Genomic DNA, 25652 nt, shown 5'->3' with positions numbered 1-25652 from the left:
TTCATGTCAGCTTGACCGAGAGGAAGGGGTACAGCCGTAATGCAGCTCACACCTCAAACAGGACACACGCAGACTTAAGCTCAGCACCGTTTTCAAATAATTTATTAGGAACTTAAAACAAAATAAAACCTGGAAAAAGAAGTTACAGATGTGGAGAGAAGAGACACAGAGGGTGGAACTTGCTGGCTTCAAAACACCATGTAACATCTTTAAAAAATTTTTTTTTTCTCAAATAAATCAGAAAATGGAATTCCAGGTCCCTGAACCCACCGTCAGGCCCAGTGGGGTAAGAGAGTCCAGGGATTTGGGGGGGGGAAAAAGGAAGCTAAGTCTTCTGAAGCTTGGATGTGTAGAAAATTAAAGATAAAAACCAATAAAATGCAGCTTCTCTTTTATTAGGAAATATTAAAAACAAAAAACCCACAACAAACGCAAACAGCCGCGTATCTCGGTGACAAAGATTATTGCTTTGAGTTCTCAGGGCTTATAGGTTGAGTGAGCGCCTGAAACGGACAGTTAACTCTCCAGAGGGGGCTTCAAGGCTCGGGCTCTGCTGGGAAAGGGAGCCTACGCCCCCAGCGTCGGGCTCGGGTGCAGAAGGACAGAAGGGATGACAGCAGGTCCGCTCAGCCCCGCCACGCCGGCAAGGTCTACTTCATGTTCACACCCGAAGCCCTTCTCTTTTCTCTGAAAGGGCTCAAGGGTAGGAGGCTACCAAGGGCTCTGGTCGCGGGACGATCCTGGTGGGAAACTTCAGTGAGAATGTGGGGGTTCCCTGAGAAGCCCTTTGCTGAAGCGCTCCCCGATGCCCACCCACGGTTGGGGAGGGGCTCAGAGCAGAAACCACGAAGGTCCCACCTAGGCAGGGGCCAGGAGGGACCTTTGGAGAGCTAAATCCTTCCCAGCAGTGGCTTAGGCCCAGCCCTCCTCTTCCCTGGCCCCTTGCCCCCACACTGGGGATTTTTTGGGGAGAGTAGGCCCAAGGCCTTGAACCCGGGCGGGAGGGGAGGGGGCCTGAGAGTGTGGGCCTGCTGTGGCCAGAGCTGAGGTCTGCAAGCTTACAGTAATGGTGTCTGAGGAGGAGGGGACAGAGACAGGGAGGGGTGGGGACCTTTGCCCTGTGGGGTCAGGCAATGCCAGCACCCGAAAGGGTCTTAGAGAGGGATGGGGGTAGGGCTTCACCTCACAGTATTTACATATGATACAGGACGGGATGGTTCCAGGGGCTCGGCCTGGCCTACCCCGCAGCCCTGCCCTCCTCTCCAGGGCTAAAGGGAGGTGGCCAGGAGCCCACACCCACACAGACAATCAGCTGGTGGGGTGGGGGGCGCCTGGCCCCTTGACCCCTGTGGCCTGGGGCTTCACATTCACAAACCTAGAAATAGTTTAAAAACAGTTTCTTAAAAAAAAAAAAAAGCTAAAGAGGGAAAAGCCAGAATTAAAAAAAAAAAAAAAAAAAGGGTTGGGGCTGCGGCCTGTAGCAGGCTCCCTCTGCCCTCACTCTAGCTATGCACAAATACAAAGCCTTCTTGGGGGTGTTCTAAAGGGGGCGGCAGGGAGGGATGGGGCAGTCCCGAGAGGGGGAATCTGGTTGGGGTGGGGAGGGAACCGGCTAATCCAAAATAAATAAAAGCGAACAGGAAGAGAGGCAGGTGGGGAGAGGGGGCTAGGTCAGAACAGGGGAGTTAGTAGGGGAGCCAGATGTGGGGGACAGCAGGGCAGGGGCTGGGCCCAGGGTTGGGGGACAGGCAGTAGCGGTCAGAGTTGCAGCGGAGGGGCTGGGCTGCTGCGGCTGAGGGTCCCTGTCCCTTCGCTGGCTCACTCTGGTCCTCAGTCAGCTGCAGGCCGGGGCGCTGAAAGATAATAGCAAAGTGTAGGGGTTCTGACCTCTCTGGGACCCACAGAACAGGCAGGTCCCACCCCGATCCCTTCCTGGAGGAATTTTATCTCATCTGTTTGCCTTATTCTTGCATTTTTAAAGATTTTATGACTATGCTCTGAACTATGTTTATGACCTCCTGAGGTCAACCTGTTCTACACAGCAAGTTCCAGGCCCGCCATGACCACACAGTGTGACTCTGCCTCAAAAAAAAAAAGTGTTCACGTGTGTGCGCACGGGGCAGGGGCCTACGGAGGGGAGACAGCACTGTTAAAGACTCCCAGGAGCTGGGGTTACAGGGGGTTGTGAGGCACCTGATGTGAATTCAGGCCCTCTGCAGGAGTGGTATGCGTTCTCAACCACGGGACCGTCTCTCCAGAATCCTATTTTTTTTAAATTTATTTATTTATTATGCCATGTATACAGTATTCTGTCTGCATGCCAGAAGAGGGCATCAGATCACATTATAGATGGTTATAAGCCACCATGTGGTTGCTGGGAACTGAACTCAGGACCTCTGGAAGAACAGCCAGCAGAAGCGCTCTTAACCTCTGAGCCATCTCTCCAGTACCCCCAAGAATCCTATTTTTAAAGATCTACTGTGCATATTACGGGCTAGCCTCAAACCTGTGGCCTTTCTCTATCAGCCTTGAGTGCTGGCATTATACGAATAAGCCATATAAGCCTAACTCACATCCTTTTTTCTTTTTTGGTTTTTGGAGACAGGGTCTCTCTGTGTAGCCCAGGCTGTCCTTGAACTCACAGAGATCCACTTGCCTCTGCTTCACATAGGCTTGGATTAAAGGCCTGCACCCCCACTGCCCAGCCTTATATCCTATTTTAATAGATGTGTAATTTTCTATTATAAGCATATATCTGTCTAGCTACTTAAAAAAAAAATTAGGGGTGCAGCCCTGGATGGTTTAGAACTTGCTGTGTAGCTAGGATGGCCTTGAACTCACAGGGATCCACCTGCCTCTGCCTTCTGGGTGCTGGAATGAGAGAAATGATCCATCATGTCAGCAAATTTATAGTTTTTAGAAGCAGTTATTACTGAGTCAAAGAATCTGAATGTTTAGAAACCTGGCCAGAGCAGAGGCCCAGTGGTTAAGAGCACTTGCTGCAGAGAACCTGGATTTGGTTCCAGGTGGCTTACAGCTGCTACTAACTCCAGCTGCTGAGGCTCTGATGCCCTCTTCTGGCTGCGTCGGTACCGTGCGTGTGAGTGCACACACACATGCACACCCAGCAAGCATACATATAAGCAGGCAAAATACTCATACACGTATGATAAATTTAAACAAAAACAAACCTGGCGCTGTAACTCAGTGTGGATCATGTTAGGCTCTCACAAGTCCTGGGTTCAGTCCCAGCCCAAATTAAAAATCTCCATGAAGGACCATCCCTTGGGGACTTGGGAACCAGTTTACACAGAGACTAATGTTGGGCGTCATCAACTATAAAAAACTCATTGTCAGACAATGAAATATGATTAATTTATATTTAATTTATATATTTTGTTATATTAATTTACATTTGGTTTCTTTCCTTTTTTTTTTTTTTTTTTTTGCTTTTGTTTTGTTTGTCTGCTTGATTTTGGTTTTTCGGGACAGGGTTTCTCTGTGTAGCCTTGGCTGTCCTGGAACTCACTCTGTAGACTAGGCTGGCCTCGAACTCAGAGATCCACCTACCTTTGCCTGCCTAGTGCTGGAATTAAAGGCACACACTCCCATCACCTGGCTAATATTTAGTTTCTTGGAACAGGGTCTTGTTATGCATATCAGGCTGACCTGCAGCTTGCTTTGTGGCCCAGTCTGGCTTTGAACTTGTAACCTTCCTGCCTCCGCATCCCCTGTGCTGGGCAAATTTGTAAATGTTGTTTGTATAGATGTGTGCGTGGTGTATGCACGTGTGTGTGTGAGGATGTGAGAGCACCTGTGTGCCATGCGGAGGCCAGAGGTTGATGGCAACTGTCTTCTCCACTTGTACTTTTTGAGACAAGGACTCTCAAGGCTAGGAAGGCTGGTTAATGTGCTTCGGGGACCTTTCTGTCAGTGCTGGGGTCCCAGGCATGGGCCAGCCTGCTCATCTTTTTATGTGGGTTTTAGGGATCTGAACTCAGGTTTCCACGTTTGCTCAGCAGGTCCTTTAACAAGCCAGACACCTCCCCAGCTCTCCTTTTGAGACACAGTCTCACTATGTAGCCCTAGCTGGCTTAGAACTCAGAGTAATCCTCCTGCCTCGGCCTCAGATAGGCACGTGCCACGTGCCTGGTTAATTTAAGGCAAACTGTGGCAGGCTAAGTGACTTCTTTTGTGTTTGTTGGCCACTGCCAGCATCTGGGCTGTGGCCTGCAGTGGGCTGTGAGCTCTATGGGGCTGGCATTCACAACAGCACAGCCAAGGATCAGCCTCCCAATGCCTCCCACCCCTCTCCATCTCCTCACCTCCTGCCACCTCTCCCCTGCTTCAGTGGTACCCATTGGTGAAGGCTGTGGCAATCAAGGGACCCTGAAAAGAAAATAATTAGACTCCTAGGATCCTAGAGCAAGTTCAGACAAAATGGGGGCTCCTGCTATTCCTGTGGGACTCCTTTGGTGAGACAAAGGTTCTTCTAGCGGGCATGCCTTGCCCTGACACAGATCTGCTCATGGGCAAGGCAGGGCCTGGGAACCTGCATAGAGCTAGTTCCCTGGATAAAACTGGGACACTCCTGAGCCGGACTCTGACCACACGGAAAGGAGATGGTTATCTCATATGTGGAACATCTTGGAGCCACTGGGCAGTGTCCAGATTATTAGAGGACACCCTCTTGTCCCCATGGATACTTCTTCCCCGTCATCCTCCCTCAACCCCACCTCTGCCCAAGGAGAGAGGCAAGGCCTCTCCCTTCCCAGTTTCAGAGATCTCCCGGAATGAAAGGGTGATGTGGAGGAGGCCTGGCCACTCACCCCAAGACTGTGGCCGAAACCAGTGCTGGGGGCGGGGCTGGCGGCGCTGATGTAACTGCTGACCCCCGAGTCCTGGTTGGCTGCCCCGTAGAGCTCAGCCATGGGGCCCGGGCTTGTGGTCCCCAGGAAGCCCCCTGTGCGACTGGGAGTAGAACCTGGAGGGGGAGCCATCGTCCAGGGGTGAGAGCCTGGCAACCCAGAAAGAAGACAGTCATAGCCCAGGTGCCCAAACCCTCGCCCTGGGCCCTCCCACCCCCGCCCTGGAGATCCGGCTAGACCTTCCTCCCCGACCCCCACCATGTCGTGTCTGATCACTGGACAGCCTCCTCTCCCTGTGGGCCCCTTCAAGTTTTCCTCTGCCTTGTAGCCCAGTGCATTTCTTAAGGCTGGCCTGTCACTGCTGCTTGAAACTCCGGTTTCCCTGTTCCTGTAACTGACCTGTGCAAACTAGCTGTTCCCTCGGCTGGAACAGCCCTTGTTCCTTCTTTTAGCCTTCTCCCATAAGCCTCTCCTAGGCCTTGCCTAAAGCGGCGGCTGGGACATCTAGCACCTGAAGTCCCCAGAGCCACAGCGGCTGCCTGCAGGGTCACGGTCCTCCGCACACTGACACCCCACAGCTTGTGTGCCACCCTTGTCTGGCTGGTGCACCCAACTCAGTCAGCACTTGGCTAATAAACGAACCCCTTTGTCAGTGGGTGGAGAGGGAGCCTCTCCTTCCTTCTGGATTCCTCCACCCCCTCCACGAGCTCCCTTCCCAGAAGGCCTCACCTGTCCCTCGAACTACAGCCGCTGCCGCCGCTGCCGCTGCCATCGGACCATAAGCAGTGAGAGGGATAGCTAGAAGGACAAAGTGTGGACACTGAGCAGGAGGGAGAGGGGCCGAAGAGAGAGGACTCTACCGTCTGGCAGAGCTTCTCCCACCTGGCATGGAGAGCGGACATCCATGTGTCCACCCAGCGTCAGAAAGCAGACAGCGTGGACAGCCATCCTGAGCCCTGACCTAATGCAGCCCTGCCTCAGTTTCCTGCTGGGCCCTAGAACACACCTGGGTAACCCGCATGAGGAAACCAGTCCTGACCTGCTCTGGATGAGACAGTACCTTTTCCACAGGGCCCTGGCGGGGCAGTCAGGATAGCCTGGACAGTAATGTTCCTTTCCCCAGCCAGTTGCTGACTGGCCCAGGGCACAGAGGCTGGGCTCTTTAACTCAAGGCCGAGGACTGATAGCTACAGGGCTCCCCTGGGGGTCAGGATGACGAGGTCCCTGCTCTGCTGTGTCCTGCATCCCTCCCTGACCACCAGGCGGCCCCTCTTCTGTCCTCCCCTCTTTGGACACGAGTCCTTGCTTTTCCCCTGTTGTCTTATCCATTTCCCTTGTATAGCTCTGGATACAGCAGGTACTTTAATGAATGGCTGCACTAAAGGGCAAAAGACTTCTGCAGGGTTTTTGCTGTTGTTGTTTCTGGTTTTCTTTTTGAGACAAGGCCTTGTTATATAGCCCAGGCTGGTCTCAAACTCACTTCTAATTCTCCTGCCTCCAACTCACAAGTGCCAGGGTTAGAGGTGCAGACTGGTACTGTCCAGTGTTGGAGACTGGATGCAGGGCTTCCTGCAGATGAGGCAAGCTGTCTACCGGATAAACGCATCCCCAGTCCATCCCCTGAAAATCTGTAGCAAAGTCGTTGTACAAGGGATTTGAACCCAGGACTCTGGTTCCTGAGCTGTGGATTCGCCTTTCTGCCGACAACCGTTGGGCTGGCTTCTTCTCATTGAGCGTTCACCCCTCACCTTCTCCTTGTCCTTCCACCTGTATCAAGCCCTAAACACTCAGCTTTGTGCTTTATCTTCCCATGGAACGCCATTTACTTAATCCATCGGTCTCTGGCATACCAGCTCCTGGAAAGCCGGAGGCCTTATCTACTCATTTATATGTGCTCTCCCCTCTCAGGCCTGGCCAGGCATTGGCACAATAAATATGTACTGAACACATAAAAGAAACCCCCGAAGCTCTTTGTTCCAAGCCAAGGGAACAGTTTGACACTACACTCCCAGGAGCTGCAGAGGCTGGAGCCCATGCCCTCCCTTGCCAAGACACCTTTGCCATGACACTTCCTGACCCAGGCCTAGAGGGTAGACACTGGGCACTGAGGCCTGAAGGCTCTAGCCCCTCACAAAGCAAACTCTTAAGTAGCCAAACCTCACTGAGTACTTATCACAGTGTAAAGTTATTCTTGGCATAATAAATATTTGTTATCGTCACTAGCCTTCTTAGTAAGAGCCTGGGAAGTCCTGCTCCTTCTCCCCCTCAACCCCGTAGCCAGTGATGCAAACTCACACAGTAGGTCCTCATATAAAGGTCTTACATGAGGAAAAAGGAAGCTCCCCACCTACCTCCCCCCAGCCCCTGCTCCAAGTGCCAGGCCCTCCGAATGTCACAGTCACTATGTCCTCCACTACCGGACTCTGCTCCCTCCCCCTCCCCCTCCCCTTTCTTCACCCCATGGCTCTCTTCTCCTGCTCCCATTTTGACAGCACCTCGAGAGCACCCCTTGGAAGGAAGATGTGAAGCGGTTCCCCACACAGAGCCAGGCTGGGGGCGGAGTCTGCAGGCGGGCGGGGAGAAGCAGGTTGGACAGAGAAAGCCCTCATGGCCCACCTCATGTGCACACCGGTCCCCACTTGGCCTGGCCCGGCTTCACAGCCAAGCTGTTTCTGTTTCTCCCTCTTGGTCAAACACTTTGACCTCACTTTCCCAGAAGTAACCCATGGGCATCCCTAGGGTCAGATGGGAACATCAGATGCATGTCATTCGGCCCGAAGTATCTTGATAATTTGGGATGTGTTAGCAAGGCAGAATGAGGATTAAAAATTCTTATGGCAGGTAGAGCTAGCTTCCAGCTGCTCGGGAGGAATGAGGTGAACACTGCATCTGCGGCACCCCCCCCCAGAGCAGGCTGGCACCGGGTACAGGTGTGCCCGGTTCTGTGTACAAAGTCCCTCTCGGGCCACTGTGCTCTGAGTTCGGAAACCTGGACTGTTCACCACTGGGTACCAGAGCCTCCATGGTGCCTGGCACATGGGAGGCATTAGATAAATATTTGCCAAATAGATGAATGGGTGACTTTACCTCAATCTGCCCTGCTTGGCTCACGCCCCACCCTTGAGGGGCATGTAGCCGAAGCAAATGGCCAGGGCCCAGGCACAATCTGCCGCATCCTCACAGCCTCGGGGGGCTGGTGGGCAGGAGCAAAGGGTCTTGCCACCTTTACCCCGGGAAGGTCCCTCTCCCCTTCTTTCTCCCCACGTGGCCTATGAGATGTACAAAATCCGAGCCACTGACCTGTAAGCTCGGGGAGGACTGGGGCGCTCGGGAGAGGGGTCCGCTCTACACGGAATTCTAAAATGAAACGTAAAACAGCTTAGGAAATAGTAGGGGAGCCCCTCTGGCATGGCCCAGGGGGGAGAAATGCACCCACAGGGACCATGGGTGAGGGGACAGGCCATGCACGGGACTCAACTGGGAATGGGAAGTGCACAGACCCCACAGGTGAGGTGGGGCAGAGGGGTGACACAGAAGGACAGAGGACGAAAGGAAGGAAGGAGGAAGCCAGAGGCGCCATCTAAGCCTGGGCACAAAGCGATGCTGGCAGTGTGACTCCTGAGTCTTGGTGCTGAGAACTGAGCCCAGGGCTTTCCGCAAGCTAGAGAAGCACTGTATCACCGATCTGCACTCCAAGTCCTGTTTTCTGTTTTGTTTTTTTTGAGACAGGTTTTCTCTGTGTAGCTTTGGCTGTCCTGGAATCACTCTGTAGACCAGGCTGGCCTTGAACTCACAGAGATCCTCCCGCCTCTGCCTCCCCCATTTTAAACAAAGGTTTACTTATTTAATGTGTATGAGGGTTTTGCCTACAGTTATATATGCATACCTGTGCGTGCCTGGTGCCCTTGGAGTTCAGAAGAGGGTTTTAGATCCCGTGACTGAAGTTACAGACAGTTCCAAGACACCATATGGGTGCAGGGAATTGAACCCCAGACCTCTAGAAGAGCCAGTGCTCTTAACAGGGGTTAGCTCCTAGTCACACCGCTTCCCAGGTGAATCTTCGTAGCAGTCTTCTGCCCTCCCTGAGCAGTTTCTTAGTCTACAAAATGGGACCCCGGAGAGGGTTAAGCAGGGTGTGCGCTAAGGGCTCCAAGTGAAACAGCCCGAGGGCAGAGGATGCAAACGCTTAGTGACTCCTCCCGTATGTTAGACCCAAAGAGAATGCAGTGTAGCTCGGTGGTAGAGCACTTGCCTAGCATTCTTGAGGTCCTGGGTTCAATCCCCAGTAGTGGACAAAAATAGATATCTAGATAGATAGATAGATATCTAGATATCTAGATATCTAGATAGATAGATAGATAGATAGATAGATAGATAGATAGATAGATAGATAGGCAGATAATGACAGGGGCCCCAGGGTTACAGCTCAGCCAGCTGCATGTCTGCCCAGCACTTATGAGGCTCTGTTTCAATCCTAAGAACGCCATAGGGAAGACTCCTAATCAATCGCAGCACTGAAGGGGCGTGCACGGCTACGTGGTGAATTCAAGGCCAGCCTGGGCTGCAGGAGGCACTATTTCAGAGACGAATCAACATCCTAGGGCTGTACCGGTCTAGCATGTGTGAGGTCCTAAGCCCATTCCCAGCACCACACAAACAAACAAACAATATTAAACAGCAACAGGTCAGCTCAGGATTTTCTGCAGTTTCTGTTTAAATAACAAGTCTTGTGTTATCTTCATGCTGAGTTACAAATGACGATGTGAGTACTGCGGTTTTAGGGTTCTCAGGCTCTGCGACCTTGTAAGGACTCAGTACAGCAGACCTTTAAGCAGGTCTGTGAGGCTGTGACTCACAGTGGCCCTCGGGGAAAGCCCCCACCACAAGCACAGTGCTGTCGTTGATAGAAAGTGGCAATCCTGGAGCTGGGCAGGGATTCGAGAAAGTCAGAAGATAGGCAGAGAATGAATGGCCTGGGTGAAACCGCACCATGCAGGGCCACGTGAGGAGCCCCTCGTCTCAACTTCTTTGGGGTGGTCGGAGAAAGAGGTGGAAGAACTTCCTTCCTCAGACATGCCCTTCCTTTCAAGCATCTGGTAGGTAGAGCCTCCCCCACCCCTGCAAAGCCATGCACTCTAGCTAGCACCACCCCGAGGAGTCACACTGCCTGGGGACTGGGGACAGGCCAGTGGCCGAGGGCCACTCAGCGGGACTTACCGGGGAACTGGTAGGTGTAACCAGGAGCAAGGCCTGTGTAACTCCGGCTGGCATAGGTCGTGGCTTGGAAACCTGGGTAGCCTGCAGGGACAAAGGGGCAGTGTGAGAGGCCTTGCCCACAGCCGGGGCACGGCTGGCTTGGCTCTGAGCTGCTCAAGTCCTCCCCGCACGTCGGCACAGACAGTCCTCAGTGTTGCAGAAGCCCCTGTGCACCAAGCTCCTTCCTGAGCAAAGTTTCTGTCTTCTCTCGCTACACCTCCAAGTACTGCGGCAGGGAGGCACTGTGAGGGACCTCCAGGTACAGGCAGGGAAACGGAGGCACAGCAAGATGACACTGACCGAAAACAACGCAGCCCTGTTCCCCAATTCTTAACACGTTGGCTCCCACCTTCCTCCGGTCCTCGGCTTCTTCCTGCCTCTCCAGCCATACTAACTTGCTGCAGGGTTTGCAGAGTTCAGCCTAGGACCTTCGCACGCACCGTGACCTCTGCCTGTGCCATCTACGTGAGACCGCTGAGGCCTCGCTATGCCAGTGTCACACAGGCCTCCCCATGTGAGGACTTCTGCCAGAGGCTGCAGTTCCTGCCAGGTCACCTTATGAGCCCTGTAAGTGCTGACCTACCACCGGACGGAAAAACCCTCTGCTGGGGTTCAAGTTCAGATCTGGTCAGCCCCCAGGTTCTTCACCACCGGCCCCCTTCTTTCATTGCTTTTAGGTTTAGCGTGTGGGGTGCACGGGCGCGTATGCACGAGGGTTCTCGGAACCGGACGCCAGGTGTCCTTTCCCATCACTCTCTGCCTTACTTTACTGTGAGGCTGGGTCCCTCACTGAACCTAGAGCTCACTCACTGGTTAGAGTGGGTGACCAGCAAGGGCCCAGCCCCGAGGTTGCAGACACATGATTCCATGATACGCTGGTGATAAGGACGTCAAGTCGCCATGATTGTACAGCAGATGCTCCACCCACTGCGCCGCCTCCCCAGCACCCAGCCTCACTATTCATTATTAGGTTTTTTTCTTATGTTTTACTCGTTGGATATCACTTAAGCCAAAAACAACAGACAATAGGCAAAGGCATTTCTCAAAGTGCTGGGCAAGATAGTGAAAGGCCTCATTTCAGCCCTGATCCCATTCTGGTAGGGGGATCTCTGTGAGTTCCTGGCCAGCCTGGTCTACAAAGTGAGTTCCAGGACAGCCAAGGCTACACAGAGAAAGAAACCCTGTCTCGTAATAACAAAAACAACCCCCCATCCCCCGCAAAAGAAACAATTACACAACCCTGAGGCTGGGGATGTAGCTCACTTAGTGAAATGCTTGCTGAGCATAAATAAGGTCCTATGCTCCACCTCCAGCAAGACGTAAACTGGTGATGGCACATCCCCGCCAGTCACTGATGGAGGATCACAAGTTCAAGGTCATCCTTGAAAAGTGAGTTCTAGGGCTAAAGAGATGGCTCAGAGGTTAAGAACACTCACTGTTCTTCCAAAGGTCCTCAGTTCAAGTCCCAGCAACCACATGGTGGCTCACAACCATCTATAGTAAGATCTGGTGTACAGGCAGAATGTTGTATAAATAATAAAATCTTAAATAAAAAAAAAAAAAAGAAAAGTGAGTTCTAGATTGTGCTGGGCTACAAGGGTCCATCTCAAAAACAAAAAGTAAGGGGGCTGGAGAGCTGGCTCAGAGTTTAAGAGCACTGTCTGCTCTTCCAGAGGTCCTGAGTTCAACTCCTAGCAACCACGTGGTGGCTCCAAACCACCTAGAATGAGATCTGGTGCCCTCTTCTGGCCTGTAGGTGTACATGCAGATACAGCACTCATAATTAAAAAAGAAGAGAGAAAAAGAAAGCAAACTAGACTATTTACAAAATAAAATCAAACAGAGCCAGGCATGGTGGCACACACCTTTAATCCCTTTAATCCCAGCCCTTGAGAGGCTGTAAATCTGAGGCCAGCCTGTCCAGGACAGCCGAGGCTACAAAGTGAGATCCCGTCTCATTCAAACAAACACAATCTGGCAAGAGCAAAAAATTTAGGTCAACCTATAACAGTAGAAGACAACCACACCGTGGGGTGGGAAGGTCAGAGGGTAAGAGCGCTCCCCTCTGAGCCTGACGGTCTGAGCTCAGGACCCAGTAGGGGCTACGTGGAAAGGAAGAATCCGCTCCTGAAAGCTGCCCTCTGACCCCCATGTGTACGGTTCCCTGCATGCACCTTCTTTCATGTACACACAATCATCACCAATAAAATAAGAAGTTGAGGGTCTGCAAGTAGCTGGCTAGTGGGTCAAACACAGACTCAGAAAACCCGATGATCTGAGCTTAAATCCCCAGAGCCCACATCAAGGAGGAAGGAGAACACTGAGTGAAACTGTCCTCTGACCTCCACAGGCGTGGCCCCTGCCACTAACAACACTTTAAAGGTTATAAACAAAAAACTTTAAAGCACCAGGAGGCAGAGGGAGGCGGATCTCTGTAAGCTTAAAGCCAGCCTGGTCTACACAGCAAGTTCCAGGACAGCCGGAGTTATATAATAGAGGAACCCCATCTGAAAAAAAATTCTTTAAGGATAAAAGACCTTACCCTCAAAGGACTCAGAAAATAAACTCATATTTCCTGGACCGGAGAGGTGGCTCAGCACTGCTTTTTAAAATTTATTTTGTTACTATGTAGCGTCGGCTGTCCTGGAGCTCACTCTGTATAGACCAGGCTGGCCTCGTTGAGATCTGCCTGCCTCTGCCTCCAGAGCGCTGGGACTAGAGGTGTGCGCCACCGCTGCCCGCATAGTTTACATTTTTACATTTCTACTTCGTATCTTTAAATTATGATTGAATTAGTGTGTATGCTGTATGACTGTGTGTGGGAGCCCTCAGGTCTCCTGGGGCCAGGTTCAAGGGCAGCCATGAGCTGTTAGACAATGGGTGCTGGGAACCAAACACAGGTCCTCTGTAAGAGGACTCAACTCCAGCCTTGTCCTATTAGACCAGGCTGGCCACTAACTCAAAGACCCACTAGCCTCTGCCTTTTTTTTTTTAAAGATTTATTATTTATACAGTACTCTGCCTGCATGTACACCTGCACGCCAGAAGAGGGCACCAGATCCCATTATAGATGGTTGAGGCACCATGTGGTGGCTGGGAATTGAGCTCAAGGACCTCTGGAAGGGCAGCCTGTACTCTTAACCTCTGAGCCATCTCTCCAGCCCCATGTGCATGTTTTCAGTGTTTGCTTTTAAACTTTATTATTTCTCTTTATGTGTCTGTGCGTGTGCCTGCCAGCCGCAGGCCACCTGTGTGCAAGGATAGGAACTGCAGGGTCCCCTGAACCGGAGGTGCCAGCAGCTGTCAGTGCTGGGAAGGGAACCCAGGAGCTGTACAAGAGCAGCTCATACTGCTGAGCTAGCTCTCTGGTCCCTATTTACTGTGTGTGTGTGTGTGTGTGTGTGTGTGTGTGTGTGTGTGTGTGTGTCCTACGTGTGGGTGTTATGTGTGTGTCCATCCCGCTGTCTTCCCCTCACAAGTGCTTCCTGCCTACCTGTGTGTCCCAGCACCACATGTGCACAATGCCCTGAAGGCCAGAGGGAGTCAGATCCTCTAAGACTGGAGTTACAGGCTGTGAGCCGCCCTGTGGAGGCTGGGAACCGAACCTGGGTCCTCCGAAAGAGTAGCCAGCACTCTTAGCCTCTGAGCCATCTTCCCCACCTGCTGGGCGCTTTTCAAAGTGCAGCTGACTACTATGTGAGCTTCCAGGCTCACAGCCCCTTCTATCACCTACTCCAGGGAGCCGCCCATGACCTCCAGTCACTGCATGGAGACACTCCTATCTCTCGCTCCTCCCACTCCTCAAAGAAATGCCATAAAAATTAGCTGGCTGAGTAAGAGGAGGCAGACCTCTTCCTGCCGTTGGGCCTGTAGAAAGCTGCTCTCTGTGACTGGTATGCCTTTCCCTTCCTCCCCCTGATGAAACCACGCGACCTGCAGGCTCAGTAACTCTTATACAGTTTCTATATCTCCCTGGTCTTGGTCCAATACCCCAAGACCACACCCTCTTGGTACCCTATACTTCATCCTAACTTTGTCTTCTCACTTGTTTTCCCTGACAGACCACAGAAGCCCGGAAAATCATTGCTGGGGTTCCTGGCAGAGCAAACAGCGGCACAGGTACTGTATCCATCAATACGGGATGGATACAGCTATCCCCGTGGTTAAGAGGGGGCCTAATAATATGGAGTGACTGGGCTATATCAGAATGACCACAAGAGGGCAGTGCTCCACACCAAACGGTCCACCCTGGGCAGGCCTGTCAGTTCTGAAACACAGCTTTGCCTTTAGTGGAGGGCACGGAGAAGCCACACCCACACACCCCCAGGAGCCCAGCAGTTCTGCAGAAAGAAGCCACAGGTGAAGGCCTGGTACGTACCTAGCATGCCAATGCCCAGCATGAAGGCGTCCATTCCGTAGGGCATGACTCTAGACCTGCCCCGGGCAGACCCCGTCGGGGACATCACCTCCTTTGGCTGAGCTTTCTTGCATTCCACCTGCAATGACGCCTGGTGATCAGCAAATCCTGTCCTACGGCAGGGCTCTTGATCATCATTTTAATTACCCTTTATGGAGCTCTTGCTATGCGTGAACGGCTTCACACACACCTACACACACTGGTCGGTTCATTGAATGTTCGCACAAAACCAGTGGTGAACATGTACTGATTCCTATTTAAAGCTATTATTATTATTACTATCATTTTGAGACAGGGTCTTATTGTGCAGCTCTGGCTAGCTTCCAACTTGCCATATAGACCAGGCTGGCTTTGAACTTGTGACAATCCTCTTGCCCAGAAGCTGCGATCATAGGTGTGTGCTATCATATGGAGCTGGGATTTCCATCTTTTTTTTTTTTTTTTTCTTCAAGACAGGGTTTCTCTGCGTAGCCTTGGCTGTCCTGCAGTAACTCACTTGGTAGACCAGGCTGGCTTCAAACTCACAGAGATCCTTCACTTACAGGCATGTGCCACCACAGCCCAGCAAGGGATTCTCACATAAAAGCAGAAACAGAGGCTCTGAGAGAGACCACCCCAGGCACTCACTTCCTGTTTGCAGGAGACCGGCCTCTGGGAACACCCCACCCCCACCTCCCCGCAGAACCCCAGGGCTTCTCTGACTGCCTCATCCTGGAGTCCCAGTCTCTCTCTGAACCCCAGCCTCCACCCAGTCCCAGCTCACCATTTTGTTGTTGATTTCATGGAAGTGGATTTCACAGACTTTCTCTACGATGTCCTCACTCTCGAACGTGACAAACCCGAACCCTAGAGGTTGAGCAAGGGGCAAGGGTAGGGTCAGAACTGGGGCTCATGGTCATCACCCAGCCTCCACGCCACACCACAGCTCATCTCTTGCGGGCAAGTGTCTGAGAGTTAATGAAGGGCTCTCTGCCCATAGCCTAAGAGCAGCTCAACTACTGGCTGACTCAAGGTTTCAGGTCCCAAATTACAGGTGAGCGAGCAAGGCTCAGAGACATGAATTAACTTCTCCAACGTCACACAGCAAGGTCGAAAGTGGTAGCTCTGTGGCTGGAGGGACAGCTCAGTAGTTAGGAGCTGTCCTAACTTGGTGATCTTCCAGAGGACCTGAGTTCGGTTCCCCACATTACCATCGGGAAGCTCACAACTGCCTGTAACTCCAGCTGTCCTCCCGGGGCACCCACACACATGGTATACATTTACACAGACACATATACGTAAGTAAAAATAAAAAATATATATATTTTTCTCTTTGAGACCAGGTTTCTCTGTGTAGCCTGGCTGTCCTGGAACTCAAGCTGTAGAGCAGGCTGGCCTCAAACTCAGGGATCTGCCTGCGTCTGCCTCCCAAATGCCTGGATTAAGGACTGTGCTGCCAGTGCCTGGCAAATCTTTTATTTTTTATTTTTGGTAGCAGAGCCACCATGAAAATAGCCATCCTTTGGAATCAGAGGACTCAGCTAAGGGTTCTAGGTGCCCGCCCTGACCTCCAAGCCTATGTCTATCCCGTGCTCATGCTCCTCTCACAGGATGGCACGTTTGTAGAGAATCCATGCAGCCCTTTCCATGAACTTCAGATCCTCTCTAGAGTACTTCTCATGCCCAACACAGCGAAAGTGCTCCATAAACCCTATCACGCTCTGTGGTTTGGAGAATAGTGGCAAGAGGAACATCTGTACCTGCTCAGCACAGATGTCACTCAAGCTTGGGGGCTTTTTCTTTCCTTTGGCTGTGCTGCAGGCAGAACGGGGGTCTGGTATCTCTTAGCTCAGTGATCCTCCACTGAGCTATGTTCTCAGCTCTTTAGATATAGTTTTTTTCTGGAGGGTGGTGGTGTCTTTCAAACTGAGGTTGTTTGAACCCAAAAAAAGCAAAATCCACACAAATAGGATGGCCTTACCCCTAACACGCCTCTTATTTCCCTCAGCCCCGTCTCACACTCAAGTGTGCTTGCTCTGGGATACCAGGCACACTCAGAGACACCCCCCCCCGCACAAACGTTACACACGCACAGCCCACACTCCTCAGCCCAAAGAAGATAAAAGCCCTGAAGCCACTGGAAAAACTGCCCCAGCTGCCTTCTTCAGGGAGACCCCCAGGGGCCAGGCGGGGGCTTCTCAGAAGGCAAGACCCTTGGGAGAAAACAACCAGGCAGGGCACATATGCAGCAGAGAGGTCCAGATGCGACCACCAGGTTCAGGGCCAAGGGGGCTATGGGGCCTGGGTTTAGCTTGGCAGTGGCGGCAGTGGCGGAGCAGACCGCCTGAGGCTCTGGAGTCAGCCTCACCCTGGGGCAGCCTGGTTTCTAAGGACAAGGTAAGCCTTGGTGGGAGCAGACGCTGGCCAGGGAGGGGTGCGGGGCACCGTCGGGGTGTCCTAAGCTCCTCTTCAATTGGCAAAGTTTCTCATGCAGGAAAGGGAGGACAAAAGCCCTCTGTGAGGCCAGGCCCTGGAGAGGACGCAGATCCTCAGGGATAGGATGTCAGGAGGCAACATGAAAGAGCAGCTGTGACCTGCAGCCCCCGTGGCTGACCACAGGCCCAGGCCGGCCTGGGGCGGGGGAGGGGCCGCACTCACCTCTGTGCCTGTTGGTGGTCTTGTCGAACATCAGCATGGCATCGTCCACCTGAAACACAAGCCTGCTGCGTTAGACCCACAGACACTGGGGGCTCCCCAAACCTACATCCCTCTGGTCTACTTAAACGCGCTCTCTCCGGGGGGGGGGGGCATCCCAGACTGCGTTGCTCGCGTGGGGTTCTCAACAGGTCACCCTGGGTTTATTAAACTCCAAATGTATGCCTGACACTCTGCCTTTCTGGTCCCAGCATTCCCTGCTCAGAGAGGTGAAGCTGCCACACAGCAAGGCCACACAGCAAGTTCTGCACCAAGCCAGGGAGGAAAAGGCACAGAGTAGACGCCAGAGAAAGGAATATGGGGGAGCAGGCGTGAGGTAGGAAAACGAAAGCCTCTTCCCTTTTTGGAAAAGACCAGCAGCCAGACTCCCTTCTGCTACAGATCTGTTCTCTAATTGAGGTTTCCTTTGGCTAGAGGCTGTAATTAAAGCAAGTAGAGTTCACTGCCTGGGCCGCCTGCCTCGGACCGGGCTGGGGGAGGGGAAGAGGTGAGGGAGGGGGAGGGTCTACATTAGCTACACTCCCCTGAACCCCAGCCCTGGCTCCCTGCTACTCCCTCCAGGCATCCTCCTGGGCTCAGGGGGACAACTAAAGGCAGCCTTGCCTCCTTCCCTCCACCAGCGGCCTGCCTCCTTCTCAGGCTACCTCTGACGCCCTAGTCTGCGCACCCCACGCCAACCACTGACTTCAAATGGCCGAGGGCACTCCTCAGACCAGGAGCCACAGCCTACCCCCACCGTACTCCAGGCCCTGCATCTGTCATGCCTCATTAAAACAGGAAGTGCAGACCCAGAGCTTAGGGTGTTCTCCTTAGGGAACCCGGAAGCTCTTCTTAGGTCTCAATCTAGACCAGGCCCTCTGTTTTCTTTTTTTCCCTGAGGGAGCCAAGCCCACACTCAACTAGGAGGCAGTGGGGTTCCTGGAGAATCTCAGAGGGAAAATGAGAGCTTCCTGCCACAGAATGCCACCTCCCCTCCCAAGCCAACGGCCACGTGCATGTCTCTAACCCCAAATCGGCAGTCTAGTGCATCTCAAGCACTGGAAAACGGAAACCCAGGATCTGATGTGAGCATGGTGTGAGCTGGCATCTTGGATGCTCTGTTTGCTGGCTGGGTGTCCTTGGGTACATGGCTTTAGATTTCTAAAGCCATTTGCTTTGCTACCTCGGTGTGTAAAACGGGTCTAATGGTGAGTATTTCCTACAGGGGTTAAGTATAAGGAGTACACAGACAACTCAACTTCCAGTGCTGGGGTTCAGGGCGCATTCAATACAGCTGTTATTATCTTTATTATGGAGGGCCTTGCCCACGATCCCAGCGGGGGAGGACTCCAAGGTCCCACCGGGACGGCTGCATCAGTTATAATCGCCATCACAATTCTACTGAGCATCTTGACTTGTGCTCAATTAATTATTTTTTGAATGGATGAGTGAATGAACAGAAAAACCAGCCACACCTTCCTCCTTAATCCTACAGCTTGGAGTTTCTTGCCTGACCCACAAACTGATTCAGGTCAAATCCAGTCCTTCCGGTTCTCTTCCACCCAACAGTCCAAAGCCAACATCCCTGGTCCCCAACATCCTTGAAGCTGGGCTTGGCTGGACACGGGGGTGGGGTTGAGGACAGAGTAGGCCACCCGCCCACCAAGGAAAGTGGCTGGGGGTCCAGGGTACCCCAACGGTGATGTCCCCTCCTGGGGCCGGCTGAGGAGAGGGAGGCTCCCAGCCCAGTGTCCTTAATAGGCTTTGGTCTCCATGGGAACCAGGGGGCAGGGGGGCTCTGGAGGGGGGAGGGGAGGCGACCGAGGCCTGCTGACCAGTGGGAGCCGCCAAGTTCGGCGGCGGCTAAGCCTGAGTGGCAGCCATGGCGGCTGACCATTGTTCCCCCCCTTGGTGGCGGCCCCTCGATCCGGGAGGGGGGTCCCCCCAGCCGCGGGGCCCTTGGCATTCCCGGCTGTCCCCCTCGCTCCCTGGCAGCCTATTCTCCAGCTCCCCCTGGCCTCCCCGGGCCGGTTTCACATGCCAACGCCGATTTAGGCCCGAACAAAAGACGCGGCTGCTGACGGCTTCTCCTGGGGCCCGGTTGCCATGGCAACGCCGGCCCCGGGGGCAGGCGGCCTCCAATCACAGCTGCTGGATCAGATTAGTGCGGGCTCTAACGCTCCGTGCTCAGACACAAAGACACCCCGCCGGAGCCGAGCCCGGCCTGCAGCTTCCCAGGAGCGCCCTTCCCTCTGGGGCCCAGGCTCTGCCTGCCCTGCGTCTTGGACCCAGATCTCCAAGGAGGCGCCTGAGCCAAGGCCTCTGGCCCCAACACGTCAGCATCCTCTGGCCTGCGGACCCCCCACCCAGCCACAGCTCACTGCCTAGCTCTACCAAGCCTGGTCCAGCTTGGCCTGCTGGAGAATTCATATGCCATGATGGAGAAAGCAAAGGCCTGTGGCCTATCTCACCTGAAACACTCAAGCAGGGATCCTTCCCTCAGCCCTGCACTTCGGGCAGACCCCTTAGCCGTTTCCCCGTAGAACCTTTAAGTTTACGCTGCTCGCTTTTCTAGGGATACCTTTTTTCTTTTAGTGGTACCTTACAGACTACCCCCTTAAACCTTGACACACCCAAGAGCCTGAGAGCCAGAGAAGACTCCGGGATGTTTTCTTCAGTTCCGACACCTAAGGGGTCAGCAGCCACCCTCAGCTCCCCATCTGTGTAAGCAGCGTGCCCACATGCAGTAAGGATCCTTATTTATTGCCACCTTATCATCGTGCCCAGGAAGGGGTGGGGAAAGAAGGTGCAGCTGCCTGTGCTCCTGGACAGGTGCACACTCCCAAGAGGCCGAGGGGCGGGGGGAGTAGACTGAACTGGCTACAGGAGTACCTCCTCCCTTGGGAGAGTGAAGAGAAGCAGGAGAACAGTACAGAGGAAGGGTAATGAGACTCCGCTGGCTGCTTCCTCTCCGTGGGGAGGCCCAGAGTCTGGGGCCCAAACTGTGACTTGGTCTCTTCTCACCTCACCTGTGGGAGGACCAGGCCCTCCTCCGCCATTTGTGGGAACTGGGAAGACCCGACTGCCACACCCCAACCTGCTTCTTCCTTAGCCCCAGCAACGGCAACACACCCACGGGGAAGACCTACCTTTCCAAACTGTTCAAAATACTGCTTCACATCCTCCACCGTGGTGTTCACCGACAGGCCGCCCACGAAGATCTTCTTAGTTCTCGTGACCATCTGTTAGGGGAAGGAATGAGAGAGTGGGCATCTGAGTCCTGCGGCCTACCGCCACCAGCAGGGGAGTGCGGTGAGGAGACCCCCCACCCCACACCAGGATGGCAGCTGACAGGCTCTCTATGTCCCCAGCTTCTCCAAGACCCCCTTCCCAGGTCCCCCTTGGACTCCTGCCTCTAGGCCTGCCATGGCCAGCTGTGTAACCCACACCCTGGCTGGCTCGGGTGTGTGTCCTTCCCTGGGGAGGAGGGGGTCTGTGTATGGAAACAGCCTTCCCTAAGGAAGAGTGGCGTACCAACGGCCCAGACCCACTGCCTAGCATGAAGACTGACCAGGGCCTCCTGGGAGACACCAAAGCTACCGCAGGGTGTCACCAAACTTAACAGCAACATTTTCCTCATCAGCCTTCCTCCCAAGCCAACCTCTGGCAGCCCTGTGGCCCCAGCCCTGTGTTAGGGAGAACACATGGTCCTAATTACTCCAGGAGCGCATGGCTAATCCGAGGCAATTCCCAGCCCCATCCTAACACTAAGGTACCTTCTGTCACCAAACTGCTTAATGGAATTAACCCAGTTCCGACCATGTGCTCCCTGGTGTGGCTTCCTTCGAATACCTGCTCCATAATTGCTTTCAGACCCTCTGCTGGACCCTCTCCAGGGATGGCCATCTCTTGTCTTCTAAAACTTGTTCCTTTCTCTCTGCCCCGGCAGAGGCTGGCAGTCTTGGCTCAGAATCTCACAGCACCTTAGTTTCCACCAAGGGGGAAACTGAGGCCTTCAGAAGGATCATCCAGGCTTGGGATGACCTCAACAAACTTGGGGGGGGGGGCGTGGCCAGACTCCTCGTCCTGTAACTTGGCCTTTTCTCCCATCCCCGAAAGTCAGTGGCTTAAAAACTAAGATCTGGCCAGTTGCTATGACGCCTGGAATCAAATTTGAGGTCCTTGCCCCCATCACCAATTCTAAGGGCTCCTTCATTCAGAAGTCTCTCAGAGAGCCACAGATGTTCAAGTTAAAACACAACAGGCGGCAGGCTTCCCTTCCGAAAGCCCAACACACCCCAAACCAGAGAAGGAGGGTGATGTGGAGTCAGAGGCAAGCTCCCTCATCCATGTCTAGGACAAGCCCACCCTGCGTTTGCCCCTCTAGGGCTCAACATTCAGAGGCTGGGATCTTCGGGGCCAGAATTACACTCAGGGTCCAGACTGTACTGGCTTCAAGTACAGGACAACATATCGACTTCCTCTAACACAGCCAGGCTATCTGCTGTCCCCCCGAACCCCCAGCATGTGGCTGCAAAGATGCGCAGGGCCTTCATTCTGTGCAACGCAGATATCCCCTCTCCTTACCCCTGCCCGCTCCAGAAACCCTCCACACAGAGGCTCAGGAGCATCTGCCACAGAAGAGAATGCTGGGAAAACTGCTACCCAAAGTTACCCAGGATACAGGCGCTCTCCCAGCAAGCCCTCCCCGCTTGCCCATCCATAGCCTACCTTAGGCTGTGCTCTCCGAGGAAAGGCCACCTTGGGGTCAATCTGCAGGAGAAGGGGCACATAAGGGGACTTGGATTATCACATATAGCCTGGAGTGGCCACACAACCTCTAGCCTTCGTCCCAGGACACAGGAGTAAGAGAAACCACAATAGCTTTGAAAACACAAGTGACTACCCAAGCCACTGGGTTCAAATCCTACACACACTGCTCTCTAGCTGGGAGACTCTGGGCAACTTATTCAACTTCTCAGAGCCTCAAGGTCAAGTTCACCTGCTAAATGGACAACTAATACCTACCCCAAAGGCTCATCGGCAGATTACTTCAGATAACACTCATGGAGCATGTGACGTGGTGTCTAGCTCACAGCAGAAACCCAGAACCCTCTGAGCCAAGTCTTATTTCACCAAGTATCAGATACACCAAAGGCCTGGGCAAACAGACTCCACGTCAGCACCATTACCTACTGACTAGGCGATGAAGGTAATTCTGGCTTTGCAAGCAGAGGTAGTCTTTGCCTGAAAAGGACTAGAAGGTCAGAGTTCAGACCCACCAGAAACAGAAGCAGTACTATTTCCCACCACCTCTAACCTCTGACAGCCCGCCTAGAGGCTGCAAGCAAACAGCTCCTGATAGTACAGCCAGGCTGTGGGTGTGGTGGGGCGTGGTCTGTCGTGGTGTGACAGGGCATGGGGCTTGGACTTAGAGATGCTGGGCTGCAAGCCAAGCTTGTGATCTTAGTAGCCTCACCTGCCTCTCTAAGCCTCAGTTCCCTCATCTGCAAAGTGGGGACACTCACACCCACTCCTGCTGAGGGCAGCTGCGGGGGGGATCAGGTGAGATAAAGGGTGAAAGCGGCCTTTGTGAACGCCCCTTCACTGCACAAACAAAGGTGCCATTAGCAGGCTACCTTTGCCCTTGACGAAATCAGGACGCACCTGGGTACCATTCCCGGGCGCTCTAGCCATGCTGACAGACAGTAAGAAACTGAACACGGCGCCCTGTGACCAACACAGCACCTAGGAGGCTTGGTCATGCCGATTTCTTGCCACTCACACGGATGGACATCATTTAGAGTTACCAGCCAATCACAGACAAGTTCTCTCTTTTCCCCAAAGTTCCTTCTGTTCAAAACTCGGCCTCGTTCTAGACAACCGGCCACGGCTTCTCCCTGCCTGCATGGCATGAACCAGGAAGCAGCCTCTTGCCAGCTCCCCTACTGGAATCTGCCCAGAGACGAATCTCTGAAACCCACACTAGGGCAATGCTCCTCCTCTAGCAAAAGCTCTGTGATCTCCAGGGAGAGTCAAAACCACCCACTGCCCATCTCAGGTTTGGATCTCATACCTCTCTGGATATTCTCATCCTATTTCTCCAGATAGAGTCTTTCAGCCACCTACCGACACACCTCAAACAATCCCCTCACAGACCCTGACGGTGAGACAGTACCTGAGCCACACTCCCCCAGACCCACCTGCACCAAAACCCCAAGACACACACACACACACACCACCTCCACTCTGACTCACAGCTGGTAACATAAATAAAACCCAACAAGTAAACAAAAGGTGAAAGTCAGAACCCAAAATAAACTCCTTCCCGCCCCCTTCCCCAGCCCAGAGATGCTTAACACAGACAAAGCCCTTGTGGTTGGCAGCCTTCTTATCCTAAGGATGCCCACCTCACCATCCTTTTTCCCCTCCTTCCCTCCCTTATCCATCTCGGACTCCTCCAGCCCCCAGCCCCAGCCCCTAAACTCAGCTTCCTGAGAGCAGCAGAAGCCATCGGTGCATTCTGAGGACAGGGGATGGTAGGAGAGCAGGCAGCTTGATGGCAGATAATCGCCAAAAACAATAGGCCACTGTCTCTCCTTTTTCAGCCTGGGTCACTCCGGCTGAGCCAAGAAGATCCTTTCAGAGCAGGCAAAGTCGAGGCCTGGCCTCATTCGCTCATTACTGTGAGCAGGAGTGGGAGCCACTGGCAGAGATAACAGACGCTGGGGACAGACGGTAATTTAACAAATTCTCGGGCACAACCAGCCATTGTTGCAGGTAAACAGGAGCCAGTAACTGGCCCAAGCAAGGAGGCCCAGGACTCGGGAAGAATGGAGGAGTGTAGAGAGAGGTCACACTGTCCCGGCCCCCCTGGCAGACAGACACCCCCTCCATCAAGTCAGCCTTCCTCTGGTTTTCTCCTTTTCCTTCTAGAACCCCTGAGCTGGCCTCCGCCAGCGCCCCCTGCAGGGTCCAAGACACTGGGGAACAGTGGGAAAAAAGCAAAATGTTCCAGGAGTTTGAATGCCAAACAAGCAGGGTCTCCTAAGATCTGGTCTTCGGAAGACTTTTTTTTTTTTTCTTTTCCATGCAAGCTAGCTCCCTGTTCATAAATCCCCTGTAAGGGCAAAGAAAGTGCGTGTCGTCTACAAAAGCAAGGAGCTCGCTGACCAAAGTCCAGGAAGGAGAAACGGAGGGGGACTCTGGGATGCTTTGCCATTGGTCTGGAGTGGAAAAGGGGGTGTCACAGAGTCAGAGAGTAGTTAGATTTCAGAGACGCCACCGTGGGTCACTGCAGCCCTGACTCACTCAGTCTGGGGTAGGAGAGGGACCCAGCTCCACCCAAAGCCTGAAGTATCAGATTAGTACTCCGAGAGGGTAGTCATTGCTGCTTCCCTCACCAATACTTGATGTGTGTGTGTGTGTGTGGGGGGGCATCTTGGCCCTTCCTCCCTCTGCCCCCAACTCTACTGACAAAGTTTCAGAGCATGACAGCTCCTAGTACTCTGAAAACTCCCCCTCTCTCCTCAAGAACTCCATCCAACTGTCCCCACCAGAGAGTCCTGATTCCCTCCTCTCCGGGAGCCTCCCTTTCCCAAAGGACCCCGCCCCACCCCCAAACCCCGAGGGCCACTCACTGTTTTGGAGTCGAGCTCGTGCCGCGATTGAGCCAGCACCTTATCCACCCCCGCCTGGTCCATGAAAGTGACGAAGCCGAAACCCCTGCGCCGCGTAGTGAGGGAGAGGCAGATGGTTACAAGGGCAGCGAGCGGCCACGGCTGAGGGGGCAAGCCGGGCGGCGGGAGGGGGTTCGCAGGCTCACCTGGATCTTTTGGTCAGGGGGTCCCGCATCACCAGACACTCCTTCACCTCCCCGAACTGGCCGAAGTATTCACGCAGCCCTTCTGGAACCACCACACACCCGCCTTCGGACCAGCCCAGGCCCGGAGCCCTTCCCCCTCCTCCCCCGTCCTCTGCCCCCGGTGACCCCGGCGCGGCCCTGCCGTCCCCCGCGCCCAGCCGCCCGCGCGCGCGCTCCTCCGCCGGGGCCCCCACCCCCGCACCCTCCGGGGGTTCCCGGGGAGCGCTCCCGGCGCCCACCGGGGCCTCGGGAAGGCGAGGGCCGGGCCCGGCGGGAGGGGGGGACCGCTCCGGCCGGGTTCCCGCCGCTCCGGGCGCAGCCTCACAAAAGTTTGAGCCGCAGGTGCGAGCGGAGTTGGAGCCGCCGCCGGCGGGTCCCGGGGGCCCAGCCCGCCCCCCTCCCGGTGCCCCCGGAACCCCTCCTCAACTGCTCCCCGACCCACGCCGGGCTGGGCGCGCTCGCCGAGCGTGCCGCGCTCTCGGGGTCCCCGGGGCGGGGCGCGGAAGAGGGCGCGAGGGCGCCCGGGGTCAGCAGGGCGCGGGGCCGGCCGGGGGCGTCCGGGGCCGGGGCGCCG

At 54.1% G+C, this 25652-nt stretch overlaps 1 protein-coding gene across 1 annotated transcript in view; it reads right to left on the bottom strand.

The window, feature by feature from the left end:
- Positions 1 to 91: 91 nt before the first annotated feature.
- Positions 92 to 25652, bottom strand: part of Msi1 (musashi RNA binding protein 1) — a gene marked incomplete in the record, with an annotated part of 26229 nt that continues 668 nt past the window's right edge. Inside the window, 13 exon segments of the mRNA XM_055606400.1 lie at positions 92 to 1853; positions 4326 to 4389; positions 4830 to 4984; positions 5598 to 5666; positions 8169 to 8225; positions 10086 to 10166; positions 14503 to 14620; positions 15305 to 15387; positions 17179 to 17227; positions 20364 to 20456; positions 21946 to 21987; positions 24855 to 24939; positions 25040 to 25121. Coding sequence (XP_055462375.1) covers positions 4348 to 4389; positions 4830 to 4984; positions 5598 to 5666; positions 8169 to 8225; positions 10086 to 10166; positions 14503 to 14620; positions 15305 to 15387; positions 17179 to 17227; positions 20364 to 20456; positions 21946 to 21987; positions 24855 to 24939; positions 25040 to 25121 — 956 coding nt within the window.

This window comes from Psammomys obesus, unplaced genomic scaffold, assembly GCF_907164565.1.
Source record: "Psammomys obesus unplaced genomic scaffold, mPsaObe1.curated_primary_1811, whole genome shotgun sequence".
Classification (NCBI taxonomy): domain Eukaryota; kingdom Metazoa; phylum Chordata; class Mammalia; order Rodentia; family Muridae; genus Psammomys; species Psammomys obesus.
This window is presented reverse-complemented; position numbering and strand designations above follow the sequence as displayed.